This window comes from Schistocerca piceifrons, chromosome 8, assembly GCF_021461385.2.
Source record: "Schistocerca piceifrons isolate TAMUIC-IGC-003096 chromosome 8, iqSchPice1.1, whole genome shotgun sequence".
Lineage (NCBI taxonomy): Eukaryota > Metazoa > Arthropoda > Insecta > Orthoptera > Acrididae > Schistocerca > Schistocerca piceifrons.
Window position 1 is genome coordinate 497,516,268 of NC_060145.1, and position 15,955 is coordinate 497,532,222.

General features: G+C 40.1%; 1 protein-coding gene across 1 annotated transcript in view; it reads left to right on the plus strand.

Annotated features, from left to right (window-relative positions):
• The window catches only part of LOC124711491 (nicastrin), a 135,483-nt gene that overhangs the window by 28,305 nt on the left and 91,223 nt on the right, over positions 1-15,955 (plus strand). The window contains exon 4 of the mRNA XM_047241601.1: positions 10,340-10,749. Coding sequence (XP_047097557.1) covers positions 10,340-10,749 — 410 coding nt within the window. The remainder of the gene's footprint in view (positions 1-10,339; positions 10,750-15,955) is intronic.

Sequence of the window (15,955 nt, forward strand, 5' to 3'; positions counted from 1 at the left end):
ATTTATGCTGTTGGTTAAAATTTCACAGGCACATTTGTGTTTGATGTATGTTAAAGAATAACACATGCTAAAGAGGACCAAATTTCAAAGTTAGTTTTTCGTATTTATTTCAGTTTTTTCATAGATTACAAATTATGCAATAACGAAGGCAAAAAGTATAATTATCATTTTAAAAAAATGCAAACTAAGTTCTTGAGCAATTTCATTTGTAATTGGCTTTTCTTTGGAAAAGTCGAAGTGCTCAACAGAACATGCATTCAGCCAGGTAGCTCACGAAATGTTTGGTGCACAGCAGTGAAATTTATAATTGTGCTTGTGAAAGATATTCAGCTGCTGTAATTTAAGGTGTGCTCCTAGGACACTGCCTAACCACACTCTTCGAGAAAGAGGGGGGGGGGGGGGTATTCTATGTGCAAGCTTTTCTTGTAACTATGCTGTATGTATATTAATTTAAACCTTTAGCTATTTCTATTTGTGATGTTGCGATTGGCTGACTACATTGCTTCTCCTATGCTCTGAAGATCTTACGTCGTTGGCTGGAAAGATCAATGACAGGAACTGCGATTGTATGACAAAAGTGATCATAATTCATAATCTCAATTCAGTGCATCAGAAACTACCAGGTTATACTGGGTGAAATTCCTGTTGCTGTAGTTGTCATAATTCCAGTTTATACTTCCACAATGCGAAAATATACAGTGTAAATGGTGATGCATGTCAGAGATCTTTCCAAATGTGTTGTGTGTGTCGGTGTTTTTTTTTCCTAAAGTGTCATGAAGTTCTTTATTGGTGTATATAACCTTCACCATTCAAAGGATTGATAAGTTTTACAGCTCTGAGGGAAAGTATGTTGTAATTTCACCACAGGTATAGTATATTTTCACCTGGGAAAAAGCATATTTTTGACCAGGAAATGCGAGATTTGTTTTCCTACTAGTCCGTATCTATACCCTGATGTAGTTCCTGCTTGTATCCTTTCTCTGGTACTCATTCTGTTATTGATTGACTTTTATAGGTTCTATGAAAAGGGGTGAACATTGTTGGTGCAAAGAATCAAGTCAGAGGTTTTGTGGTCTTCAGTCTGAAGATAAGTTTCATGCAGCTCCCCTTGCTGGTCTGTATTGATCAACTCATATCCTCTCACATAACTATTGCAGCTTACATCCACTTGAATAAGTTTACTGTAGTGAAACGAGGTAAAGCCTTACAAGACCCCTCCCCCCGCCCCCTCATACACATACAATTCCAATACTAATCTTAGTATTTCAGACGCAACAGAACATGTCATATGAGCCTGCCCCTTCCTGTAGCCAAATTGTACTGTAAAGTTCGTTGTTGCCTGATTTGAGCCTTTGCTATGTCATTAATTACTTGATCTGCACATAAAATTTTTAACATTGTTCTCTTGCACCGCATTTCAGAAGCTTCTACTCTCTTCTAGCCTGCAGGCTACTGTTTATTCTCCCTGTTTCACTTCTGTATGGAATAACACTTTGGATAGTTACTTTCAGAAAAGATTTTCTAACATATAAATTGATATTAGGTGTTAACAGTGTTCTCTTTTTTCAGTATAGTTATTCTTGCTGTTACCAGTCTACACTTCACTTCTCCCATCACCCAAATAGCAAGCCGAGCAAGGTGGCATAGTGATTATAACACTGGAGTCACATTCAGGAGGACAACATTTCAAATCCGCTTCGAACCATCCTGATTTAGGTTTTCCATAACTTCCCTAAATCACTCCAGGCAAATGGTTCCTTTAAATAGCCACAGCAAATTTCCTTCCCCACCCTTGAGTCGTTCCAAGCTTGTGCACTGTTTTTTAAGGACCTCAGTGTTTATAGGAGGTTAAACCTTAATGGACCTTCTTTCATTCCTTCCAAATATCAAAATTCATCTATGTTACCTGATATAATTTGACCACACTCAATCACCCCTGTAGCTTTTAAAGACAATATTCCCTCCGTCCAACGAGTGTCCTTCAGCTACTATATTGTGCGCAAAATGCCGTGGCCGCTAGATGCACAGTCAGCTGCGGAAGTGGGGGGGCAGAGTGACAGTGGTGGGGGGTCACTCAGAATGCTAAGGGGAAATGCCGAGCACTGAAGGGGAAGTGCTGTTCTAAACTGAAGCTTACGCTTACATTTTTGGTAAATATTAAGCGAGACCCCTCCACGCCCACATCTGCATGGTGACCATTCAAAAAGATCTGTCACTTCTTCCAGAATGAGATTTTCACTCAGCAGCGGAGTGTGCGCTGATATGAAACTTCCTGGCAGATTAAAACTGTGTGCCCGACCGAGACTCGAACTCTGGACCTTTGCCTTTCGCGGGCAAGTGCTCTACCATCTGAGCTACCGAAGCACGACTCACGCCCGGTACTCACAGCTTTACTTCTGGCAGTATCTCGTCTCCTACCTTCCAAACTTTACAGAAGCTCTTCTGCGAACCTTGCAGAACTAGCACTCCTGAAAGAAAGGATATAGCGGAGACATGGCTTAGCCGCAGCCTGGGGGATGTTTCCAGGTAGAGCACTTGCCCGCGAAAGGCAAAGGTCCTTAGTTCGAGTCTCGGCCGGGCACACAGTTTTAATCTGCCAGGAAGTTTCATATCAGCACACACTCCACTGCAGAGTGAAAATCTCATTCTGGATACATCCCCCAGGCTGTGGCTAAGCCATATCTCCGCTATATCCTTTCTTTCAGGAGTGCTAGTTCTGCAAGATTCGCAGAAGAGCTTCTGTAAAGTTTGGAAGGTAGGAGACGAGATACTGCCAGAAGTAAAGCTGTGAGTACCGGGCGTGAGTCGTGCTTCGGTAGCTCAGATGGTAGAGCACTTGCCCGCGAAAGGCAAAGGTCCCGAGTTCGAGTCTCGGTCGGGCACACAGTTTTAATCTGCCAGGAAGTTTCCTGTCACTTCTTCTTTGGTTATTACCAAAAAAGAATTCCGCTGAAAATGCAGCGATTTATTCTCGCCTGGTTTGCTAACCATTTGTAACGTTCAGAGAAGAGTCACAGCTGGGGAATTTTGAGTAAAACCTACACATTTCTCTTGTTGCCATGTTAAAATTTACTTCTTTTGACAAAACTCAGCTTAGTTTACACAGTCTCACCTCACTAATATGTTGTGCAGATGCAATTTCCAGAAAATTCTGAAACAGTGGTTTATTAAATTTATTAAGTGAGAAACTGAGGAAAAATAAGGTCAGCATCTTATGGAAGAGCACATTCTTGGTACGAAATAAATATGTAATTACTTCACTTAAGTTGTTCCAAAATCTATAGCATTTCTCGTTTCACCAGCTATCGATAGCCCTTAAAAATTACATTCCTTCATCGGAAAGGTCTGTAGTTAACAAGATAGATAATGAAGTTCTGCATAACTATATGGCAAAACCCTCTCCTCTTTGTGTGCTATCATTTGCCAAAATCTCATTCCAATATCTCAAACTGTTTATTAAATATGAGGAATGTTGTGGGTACCGTATTTACTCGAATCTAAGCCGCACCTGAAATTTGAGACTCGAAATTCAAAGGGGGAAAAAGTTTTAGGCCGCACCTCCAAATCGAAACAAAGTTGGTCCATTGTAATGTGAGAGACAATTTAAGTCGAATGAATGACGATACAGCTACAGTAGTTTGGTTCGAGTTGTAAGTTTAGCAGTTAAGCTTTACCAGGTAGCTATTGCTATGCGTCAGGTGCTCCGTCCAAATTTATACGGGTACCCTTCCTTTTTCACGTGCTTTGTCTGGTTTGAATTGATTGTTTATTTTTCTTTGATCTGATAAGTGCCGTTCTCTTTATTATAGGTGTTAACGTCACTCTAAGCTGAAAATGCATTACAGTACTGTGTCATGCACTGTTTGTCGCATTCTGATAATGAGTGTTTACGACCTGTCGCCACTCGCGGCATGGCCTGTTTTTGTGAGTGCTACCGCCGTTTACACACACACACACACACACACACAAAAGAGGAATCGTCTCATTAGCGAAACAATGGCGAGAGACTGCTATTTGTTGTTACTTACACTGCTGCTTTCTTTGATAATGATCAACAAGAACCAAATAATGGACTGCGTATGATAGAAGGTGTTCTGAACGAGAGTTTAGCGAAAATTTTTCTCCGTTTGAAAATCTTTGCAGGCACCTCTTTAGTACATTACATTCTGCACAGAAATTAGAGTCATATAAAAAACTAGTCAATTGCCGTGCTTCATTTCTGACTGTATCACTATTAGGTATAAGAATAATATGAATATAAACATGACATGATATGTATATTCTTCCGTGTTTGCTGTTGTCTCACTCTAGTTTCGTAGTTTATTAGGCAGACAGGATGTAAATGAGATAGCAGCAAACACGAAAGAATACATGGCAAAATGTTTATATTCGTATTATTCTTATGGTGAAGAGAATACTGCATGTGATTCACAATTTGTAAAATTCCTATTAGCAACGATCTCTTCTCACAGGCAGTCAGGTAGGAAAAAATTCAGAACGTAGCGTTGGCCATATTGGTAAACATCCAAAACAGTCTTTCCAGTCGGATTTTCGTAGTACATTGAAATGCTGCTACATTCGAAGACGAACAATACGGAATTTGTATTTACTTCGTTGGATAATCTATGAAAATGCAGTGGTCGAAACTCGGGGTGGAGAAAAAAGTTCGTCTTCCACCTTTTTTTTTTTTAATTTATTTACTGACGCAGAGGTTTTGGCGCCAGTATTTATCTTTGTGCCTACAAAGCATGCCTGTGTAGTGCTACATATATTCAATGGCATAAGTTAGTTGTGGCGGTACCTACCAACATTTTCCAGAACTTCAGCTTGCTTTGCACTCGATTCTAAGCCGCTGGCAGTTTTTTGGATTACAAAAACTGGAAAAAAAGTGCGGCTTAGGTTCGAATAAATACGGTATTTCACCCTGGCTTTATCGCTAGTGTGGTGCTATCACAAATGAGTGAACTACGTCAGATCAATTTTCTCAAGGTTGGTGACAGATAGAAACCTGCAACGAAGTCTAAAGAAAAATTCAACATGTTAGCTAAATTTCTTACACAGCAACATATTATGTAATATGCACCAGACGCATAATCATAGTGACCCCTTTTTTCATTTGAAACTTAGCACGGTGTCTTACTTTCTCGTAAATATCCCAATAACTATGGCCATTAATAAAATGATGGGCACATAATAATGCACCTGACATATAAAGCTACAAGTAAGCAAAAATGAAATTTTTTGCCGAATGGTTACTGCAAAATCGTTTGAGAAAGATTGCAGGCCATGCACATTGATTCTATCATCGCTGTCCCAAAGCACTTGTCGGCCTCCAATTCTGAATAAATGTATGAACTCGCCCAGCCCTTTGGACAAAAACTGGTCACTGTACATCGCCCATCGTATCCTGTGTGATCCATAATTGCAATCTGGTATCTAAACAAGTTGTAGATAGTATTTTGCTTTCTATATTTCATCCTTGACAACTTCATAATTTAAAAGTGTGTATTCCCAGAAATAGTTTAAAAACCTTTTTTATAAATCTGCAAATGCAGCTAATGTTTGTCTTTCTCTGATCTATCTTCTAATGTATGCTGTAGGTTCAGCATTGGCTCAGATTATCTTAGTTTTATACATAACCTAAACTGGTTTTTTCCAGATCCACTTCTACTACTCGTTCCATCTTTCTGTATATAATTTGTGTTAGTATTTCGTAACTGTGACAAATATCAAGAGGATTAAACAAATGGTTCAATAATATCAACACCTGTCAGCACCTGCATTCTTTTGTATTCTTCCTGAAGTCTGAGGGTAATCCACTTTTCTAATGTATATTGCACATCATGTGGGATAGTTTGCCATGGTCGGTTCTCCCACCTACTCCAGGTGTCTTGTTTTGACTTATAATAACAGCCAACATGACCGTGCAGTGTTGACACTGTGAAATGGTTGAAAGCAACGAGATATTAAAACTATTAAGTTCCCTGAGGACGTACAGCTCAAATCTATGGCTCAATGACGATGGTACCCTCTTGGGAAAAATGGTGCCCCATTCAGACCTCCAGGGGAAGCTACTCAGGCAGATGCAATCATCAGAAAAATCAAATGTGGCATTTTACAGATTGCAATATGGAATTTTAAATCAAGTAAATAGGTCAGAGAACTTTACACAATGAATGGTTCATTGTAATAAAGATGGTCACAAACCCATGGCTGATGACAGTAACGAAAGTATATATGCTTACTCACTCTGCAGATGAGGAAGCCATTGGACATGTATGAGTTAAAAGAAATTTTTCAGGATGTTAAGGAAGATTGAAAGTTGGTGATGGGAAACTCGAATTCAGTAGGACAACAAAATGAGAAGGAAAAAATAGTACTTAAGCTGGGGGTAAGAAATGAAAAGGGAAGCCACCGGGTAGAATTTTACAGAATTTTGTACCATGGAAATCATGAAAGAAGTGTGTATATGTGGAAGAGACCTGGAGACACCAGGTCTGTTGAAATTTTGGAGCAGTAAGATGAAATGTAAAAATCATATTTTACACTGTGAAACAATTCCAGTAGCAGCTGTGGACCTTATTGATCATCAAACGCAAATTAAAGCTGAAGGAATTTGAGAGATGTGAGATGTAAATGAGACGAGGCCTAAATAGTTGAAACAACCACATGTAGAGAATTTCAAGGGGAGGATGTTGTAATGAATGACTGTAACAGATGAAAGAAATGCAATAGTACAAGATTGTAGATAAAATAGCGAGGACAGCAGAGGAACAGTTAAAAAAATACAAAAAATTGTAGAAATTGGGAAGAATAAATACAAAAATGTAGCAAGTGAAGTAGGCAGTTGGTAATATACAAACATCTAAAAAAAATGAGACAGACAGACTGTACAAAATGGCAAAGTACAGATATACATTATTAACAACAAACTATCAATATACACCTTAATACTATTTATTCTTACACCAGTTGCTTGTAACCTAGCAAAATAAATGCCTCTGCTGCCTCAGTTATACCCGATCTTTATCTTTATTTCAGTTCTGTCAATTATATTCATAACAACTTTTATTTTAAACTACTGGATGTGACTGGAAGCCCAAGAAAATTTTATCAGTATACATCGCCACGAAACTATGCATTCGAATAAATAAGATACATTTTCTCTATAAAAACAGTGCTACATGCTGGACATTTACATAGCTGGATTTTTTTGTTAAGATTAATCGACAATAAAATTTGATAAATGTAACCCAACCACATACATACTGTGAAGAATTCTTCTGGGTTGTATGGCCGTGGTCCATGGAACTCTTCTATCCCTGATGTTCCATTCAAAGCTACATTGGACATCTTCAGAGGTGCTCCTGTTTGTGCTGAGTGTTGCCCTCAAGACTCAGCAGCATTCCACAAATGTGTGATTGGTGTACACTGCATTCTGAGGGCTTGTACCCATTCCTTGTGCAGCCCATGAAACATCTGAACCGAGGTGATTAAGCAAGCAGACAAAAATTTTGTGAAGGGTTGGCTGCATACAGAGACATATTGCAGTAATTTTATTTATAAATGGGTGCAGATTGACACGTAGTGGTATGATGAACACCTGCAGTTCTCATACAATATGATGGAGAACCCACATGACACTTGGGAAATAAAATTCCAAATTTGGTTCTCAGTGAACGTCTTGCGTGGTATGATTGATGACCTGTTGATAGGACATGTGTACCTGCCAAATTGCATGATGGCTACAGCATATGCACATTTCCTGATAGAAGACTAGCTGCGCTTTCAGAAGGCTTGACATTAGCAACAACAAGAAATGTACTTGCAACATGATGGAGCACTGATTCACTGTACCAAACAAGAATCTCAGTATCTGAATAACAAATTTCCTCAATTGTGGGTTGGCTGTGGCAGACCCATCAACTGCCCTGACAGATCACCCGACCTAACCCTGCTAGACTTCTTTTTATAGGGCTGTTTAAGGGGGGTGTGTACACTCCGAAGGTGGACACAGGCGAAGAACTTGTCACTCACATCACCGACGCTGTTGCCCACATTAAGACCCAGCTAGAAGATCTTCGATGTGCAACACAACACACACTCCAATGCACTGACAAGCGCATTGGGATGAGTGGGAGACTTTTTGAACACCTATTGTAGGATGGACCAATCATCTGTCCCACCATTATTCTGTCTGCCACAGCACCTACAAAGCATTTCCATAAGTAATATTTACATTTGTCTTCATAACCATTCATGGATGTGAGTAGCCTTCAACATACTGCAGTTCTGTAACAATCAAAAACTGGACAGATGTTTATAGGACTTTTTCAGTTTATTTTCATATGTAGAATTCACCTCACAAATTATGTGACATTACTCCTGAATCGCTCTGTATCATTCCTAATTCAAGTTCTGATCAGTATGCACAGTCAGGTATTTTTGAACAGTAAGTTTTTACATACTTCCTTTGTTCCATGCTGTTTTGGAATTAATGCTGATATATCTTCCGTTGTAGAGAACTGAACAAAAGGCTTTTTTTTTTTACATCATAGAGCATTTACTGAGAACCAGTCAATAATGATTTCGAATGTTTCATTTACTGATAATTTTTTGTTGTTTATGGCAAGGATAGAAGTGGTACCAGAATTGAACCCCTTGGAATGACTAGTAATTTGTCCCAATAAGAATAAAATTTATCACGAGAGCCAGTTAATGTATTCCTTAGGTTACTATCAATTGAATAGTAAGTGAAGCACATACTTATTATATCTGTAAAGACATAAACATAACAAAAAGATGTTGTGATTTGTACTGTAAAATGCATTAGATACATCACAAAAAATCCCAGTTTGTGAAATCTCATAATTCAAGTATTTTATAAGATAGTGCAGTGAAATGGTAGAGGCCACGTTCAATGGAGAGGCTCTTCTGAAAACTGATTAATTCGGACTCCTATATTTTCAGGTACTTTCGGTCATTATTAAATAATAGTGGACCAGGTCAGTAGTTATTAATGTCTGTTGTGCCATTCTTATATGGGGTCTGACAATGGTGTACTTTTGTCTGTCTAGAAAGATACCTTGTGCAAGTGAAGCATTAAATAACTATACCAGAACAACATGCCCTTAACATTTTACTTGGAGTGTTATCCACCCCATGAAATTTTTTTCTTTTAAGAGAGCTAATGATTATTTTCTTGATTTCATTGGAAGACGTTGGAGTGAGCTCAGATCGATTGAATGCTTATAGTGCCAAGTGTTGCATATACTTCAATACTTTTTCTTTTTACTGACTGTACAAAGTTTCAAAGTTACATTTAGAAAGTGATTGTTAGAACAGCTTGTGGTAGGTTTAGTTTCATGGACTACTTGATTATTACTTTTATTTACTAGAAATAGTTCCTTAGTAAGCTTTCCAATTTCCACTATAACTATGCTTCATATTGTTTTAATTTTATTTTCAGAATAGATACCTTGTATAAATTTAAATCAGTTGCACATCTGTGCTTCTCCTGACCATTAGGTATACATGAGACAGTGTTTTGATGCTGACTGCTTAATATTTACTTTACTATATTGCTTTTTTTGGGAGAAAATAAGCTACTTATATCTCTAAGTGCAGAAAACTATTTTGCAGTACACTAGTACTTGTCATGCAGCATTTATAATGCACATCATCACTTGCAGTATAGTAACAGGAATTTTCTATGCCTGAATCTGAATAATAAAGTAAGTCGTAGGAGTGGCCAATGTAATATGCTTTTAATTTTCTTTTGAATTGGTAGGGATTCCCAGTTTATTGGTTTGTTAGATGGGAGTTTGTTGGATATGTTTCTGCAAGAGCATGTAACTCCAGTCTGAGCCCTAAAATTTGTGTAAAAATTCTCGTAGGATAAGAGGGCACACAAATAATTAAAACAACTGATAGTACATATCTTTAAGTTGTGTTGTGTCCTGCTGACCTTAGTGTAAGACATTACCATATACTTTGATATCTTTTCATTTACAGAGTGGGCATGTATTATTCCCTCTTCTGCTGTTACTTCACATGTTTTATGTGTTTTGCTTCACTTGCAGTATCATCTGCATATGGATGTAACAGGATCTCACTTTTTTGCACATGTCATCGTCTATTATCTGTAGGCTAACAAAATAGATTTTTGTCATATGGATAAGCTGTCCAAATTATTAAGTTTATTTTTTTTGAAAAATATATTGAAATTGAAATATTGCAGCTTTGTTCCTAACATAGGTGACATAACATGAATGTAAATAATTTCTGCCTTAACATTTGGTAGCTTGAAAGCACAACTTACTTTCACATTTCTCTGCAGGGATGTGCTGTTGCCACTGCGTGATTCCGGAAAGGTCAGTGGTGTGTTGCTCGCATATGACACAGCTACTGATCTGCCACAACACTATTCACCTGATGATACCTGCCCCAATCGGTACTCAGGACAGAAGAAGTGTGACGACAATGCCCCGTGGAACCCTGAGGGAATGGGACTCCTGCAAATTGACTGGGGCTTTCCAATGTTCTACATCAAAAGCAACTCTAATGATAGTTCTGGGAACCTGCGGAAGATAAGAGAGTGTCACCAGCGCTATAACAGCGCTGACACTCAGGCTGGACGGACACTTTGTGCTATAGAGATGAATTCATACATGTCTGCAGCTGTCAGTTCAGAAGTGTGTGTTAGGCGAAATGGAGTGAAAAATAATTTCCATCCAGGTGAGACACAGGGTATGTTTCCCATTCTACTTTTTCCTCTTAGAGTTCACAAATGTTTTCAATATTTACTGCCTCGTATTGTCAGATTGATACTGATAAAATCTGTAACTAATATCACCCATCATTTATACCTGTTTGTAATTTAAAATTATTTATAATGTAAATGTTGGAGTTATCTTTGTTTGGGTTTTTGCTATTATCTGTGTGCACACATGCCAGGTGAGTTGTCTTTTTTTTGTCTTTTAAGAATGGCAGACTCATTTAAAATCAAACAATGGGAACTCCAGGTAGGAATATTAACAATGTAGGAGAGGACACTTACATATAGCTTTTGTCCACTGCCTTCATTAGTAAAAGAGAGACATGCAACAATCACTCACACAAGCAAGCACCCCTCATACGCGCCAGAATGCTGGCCTGAGATGCTGGAGAATTAAACAGTGGAAAATCCAGGATGGAATGTAAAGATGTGTTCGCATATGTGCATCTATTGTTGACAAAGGTCATTTGCCGAAAGCTTTAAGTGTGAAAATATTTCTGTTGTGCCTATCAGCGACTCAGCATCTCCACTATTGATCACCGTGTAAAATGTTTGTGCTATAACCAATTGTGTAATACGTTGCACGACACCAGATCCTGAGTGCACTACGCTTAAAATATTTTGCCAATGGCATTTGTGCTGGCCTGTCACCAGAGGCTGCCTGTGGTGGGCCACCTGACTTGTAGACACAGCACAGCATCCATTGTGCTGTCTACTGGAGCCCTCCTCTTTATAGGTGTTGTGCAGCTGGCACTCACTCTCATACTGTGTTTATACTTGTTATCAGCAGCTGCTTATATCAGTAATTAGGGTGTTTCGTTGTTTGTGTCTGTGTTCTCAACTGTTGTTTGCTTGTGTGTGGAAGAACAAAACATGTAAGGCTTGCCGGCCGGAGTGGCCGTGCGGTTCTGGGCGCTACAGTCTGGAGCCGAGCGACCGCTACGGTCGCAGGTTCGAATCCTGCCTCGGGCATGGGTGTGCGTGATGTCCTTAGGTTAGTTAGGTTTAATTAGTTCTAAGTTCTAGGTGACTGATGACCTCAGAAGTTAAGTCGCATAGTGCTCAGAGCCATTTGAACCAACCATGTAAGGCTTTCTTCCTTTCTTGGATTTCTCCTCCAGAAATCTGTGTCTAAAGACATGCCTGTCATTGCATTGTGTGTGTGTGTGTGTGTGTGTGTGTGTGTGTGTGTAGGTAGAATTCTATTATTGTCATCAACAGCCCTAAAAAACCTATGGGGCTTAGGTGGCTTGATTTCCGTGGCAGCAATTGCAATTGCCAGTTTGTTATCAATCCTCATCATGATTCCTATACTGATTCTGTGGTTGTGATGCCACCATTTGATTAGTTCTTCCCAAAGGGGTGCATCAGAGTACACTACATTGCAAGAATCCCTCTTTGACTTAAGTGTTAAATTTTGCTCTGTCTTTTGAAGTATCTTGTGCTGCTGGTGGTAAGATTGTGACTTAGTGTGACATTGCCGTGGTGACTATTGTTCCTAGTCGTCAGGCGACAGTCTGTTCTTGTGGGAAGGACAACGTGGCGGCTGTACAAACATGGCCTCCATGCCACATTGGATGGGAACATACTAAACAACAACAACAACGGTCGCACTCTGTGCTCCCATTTTGCCCATACAGTTCCAATCAGCATGAGTGTCCTAAGTGCTGGGAAACTTGGATCAACTGTAGGAGAAAAGGACATGTAGCATCTGTGTGTCATTTCCCACCCCCTACATGTACATCTACATTTATACTCCGTAAGCCACCGAACGGTGTGTGGCGGAGGGCACTTTACGTGCCACTGGCATTACCTCCTTTTCCTGTTCCAGTTGCGTATGGTTCGCGGGACTGCCGGAAAGCCTCCGTGCGCGCTCGAATCTCTCTAATTTTACATTCGTGATCTCCTCGGGAGGCATAAGTAGGGGGAAGCAATATATTCGATACCTCAGAAATGTACCCTCTCAAAACCTGGACAGCAAGCTACACCACGGTGCAGAGCACCTCTCTTGCAGAGTTAGCCACTTGAGTTTGGTAAACATTTCCATAATGCTATCACGCTTACCAAATAACCCTGTGACGAAATGCGCTGCTCTTCTTTTGATCTTCTCTATCAACCCGACCTGGTACAGATCCCACACTGATGAGCAATACTCAAGTATAGATCGAACGAATGTTTTGTAAGCCACCTCCTTTGTTGATGGACTACATTTCCTAAGGACTCTCCCAATGAATCTCAACCTGGCACCTGCCTTACCAATAATTAATTTTATATGATCATTCCACTTCAGATTGTCCCGTATGCATACTCAGAGATATTTTACAGAAGTAACTGCTACCAGTGTTTGTTCTGCTATCATATAATCATACAATAAAGGATCTTTCTTTCTATGTATTCGCAATACATTACATTTGTCTATGTTCAGGGTCAGTTGCCACACCCTGCACCAAGTGCCTATCCACTGCAGATCTTCCTGCATTTAGCTGCAATTTTCTAATGCTAAACTTCTCGGTATACTACAGCATCACCCGCGAAAAGCCGCATGGAACTTCCGACACTATCTACTAGGTCATTAACATGTATTGTGAAAAGCAATGGTCCCATAACACTCCCCTGTGGCACGCCAGATGTTACTTTAACGTCTGTAGACGTCTCTCCATTGAGAACAACATGCTGTGTTCTGTTTGCTAAAAACTCTTCAGTCCAGCCACACAGCTGGTCTGATATTCGGTAAGCTCTTACTTTGTTTATCAGGCGACAGTGCGGAACTGTATCGAATGCCTTCCGGAAGTCAAGGAAAATGGTATCTACCTGGACATGGGTGGTAAATGTGTATCTTCATTGCTTACGAATCGTAACAAACTATTTATCAAAGTACAAGTGATGGACAAAGTGCTCTGATCTCTGGCTTTGTCTGCGGTTACTCGATATTTGGTGGGTTACAACAAGCAGCATACTTTGATTTTGGGGCAATTTATGGCTCCCACTATGTATAGATGTGTGGTTTATTCCTTGACTTTTTTGGTAGTCTGTGATGCTGTTACTGCAGATTTATTCGGTCTGGGTGCTTTTAGTGCTTTTCTGTTTTGAATAAGGTGTCCTTCATATTCAATCAGATCCCTTACCGAAAGTCAGATTCTTTGTGTTCTGGGTTCCCTTACGTCTTCTCGAGTGGGTTAAATTGTGCCACTAACTTCGTGGCCCATTTTTTCCCATGCATGCCGTATTCTACGGCTGCGCGTGATCAAGTGAAATCAGAATTGGACTGGCTGATGTTGTTGGGATCATATAACCTATGACATTGAGTGGGTGGGCTACCCGCCTTGTGATTGTTTAAAAACTGACTGATGAGCCCTTGCCCCATCTGGACGAGTTATTGACTAAACTCACTAAGGGCCAATTTTTCTCTGAAACTGACTATTTGCAGGTTCCTTTGGATGAGGATCGGAAATGGCTTCTTGTGATTAACACTCCCTTTGGGTTTTACCAATATCAGTGCCTTCTGTTTGATTAGTGCACCAGTAATTTTTCAGCATTTTTTTGGAACAATTGACAATGTCAGTCTGGGATGCATCAACTATCTCAATCATATCATCATAACAGGTGCATCAATGGAAGAGCAGTTACATAACTTATGCATCTTGTTCATGATCTTACCTACTGCAGGGTTGAAATGCAACTTGACCAAGTCATGCATTTTTCAGGAATATATTGTGTATTTGGGTATTAAGGTGTCTCAGAATGGTGCTTATTTTTAATGAAATCATGTCACAGCTCTGCCTCACCCTACAAATCTCAAAGAACTCCAAGCATTTTTCAGTACAATTGTTTACTGTCACAATCTTTTTCTGGGTGTGGCTGCATTTGATCTATCCCCTCCACGAGTTTTTCCACGAGAATGTTCCTTTTCAGTAGACACTGAGCTGCGAGCACGCCTTCATGCTTTTGAAATATAAACTATATTCTCCTCCATGTTTGGCTACTTTCCGTCTTGGCCGCGTTGGCTACAGATGCCTCTCAATATGGATTTGTGCACATTCTAGCACTTTGATATGAAGATTAATCTGAATGTCTGATAGCTTGTGTGTCAAAAAAACTCAATTCCGCCCAGCAGTGCTACTCCCAAGTTGAAAAGGAAGTGTTTGCTATCGTCTATGCCTTGACAAAAGTTTTGATTGTTCTTGTGTGGGTCTAAGTTCCACTTCATTACTGACTATGAGCCCTCAGTTTTGTTGTTCAGACCTTCTGCTTTGTTGCTCGACAAAACAGCACATTGCCTCCAGCATTGGGCTGTCTCACTACGACTGTGAAATACACTTTGGCCCACTGCACAGCATACCAATGCCAAAGTGCTGTCCCAGCTTCCGATGGGACCAGATCCCACTTTTGATAAGGTTGAATGCCTTTGTTTTCACTTAGATATTAAGGTGCAACACACAGTGGAGTGGTTTCCTATTATAGGCTCCCGAATCACAGCAGCTGTCCGTGCCCATCTTATTTTGCGTTGCGTTGTTCACCTCATTCAGCACTGTCAGCTGGACAGGCCTTCGGGCAGGGCTTCTGATCCTTTGCGTAACTATTTTGCCCTATCACTGCCTTTTGGTATTTGATGTTCTCTTAACAACATTCGGACCGTCACCTAAAGTTGCGATCCCAGCCATCCTACAGTGGAATGTGCTCCTTCATCAAGGACATTGGAGGTTCTTGTAGATTATGTTATTGGCCTGTCAGAACTTGTTTTAGCCTGGTATTGATGGTGACATTGTACATCTTTTTTTTATTTGGTGTCAGTGTACTACCCAACAGGCAGCAGCTCCCACAATGCTTTCTCTGTAGCCCACACTGCAGCGTCCGTGGGAACATGTGCCTGTTGATTTTGTGGGACCCTTCCTTAACTATTACTGGTTGTTGATGCTTTCTCTAAGTTTCCATACATTATCTGCTGTCCTTTGATGTCAGCCGCAGCTGTGATTCAGGCCATCTCCAAAATTTCTACTATTTAAAGACTGCCTTATATGATTACAATAGGTAAAGGTCTACATTTCACGTCTCAGAACTTCCACGATTTCTACACCCATAGAGGCATTTGCCACGCGACTGCGCCTCCTTCCCACCCCCCCTTCCCCCGCCAATCTAGTGGTAAGGTGGAGCGTCTCGTCTGCACACTCCAGGTTCGAG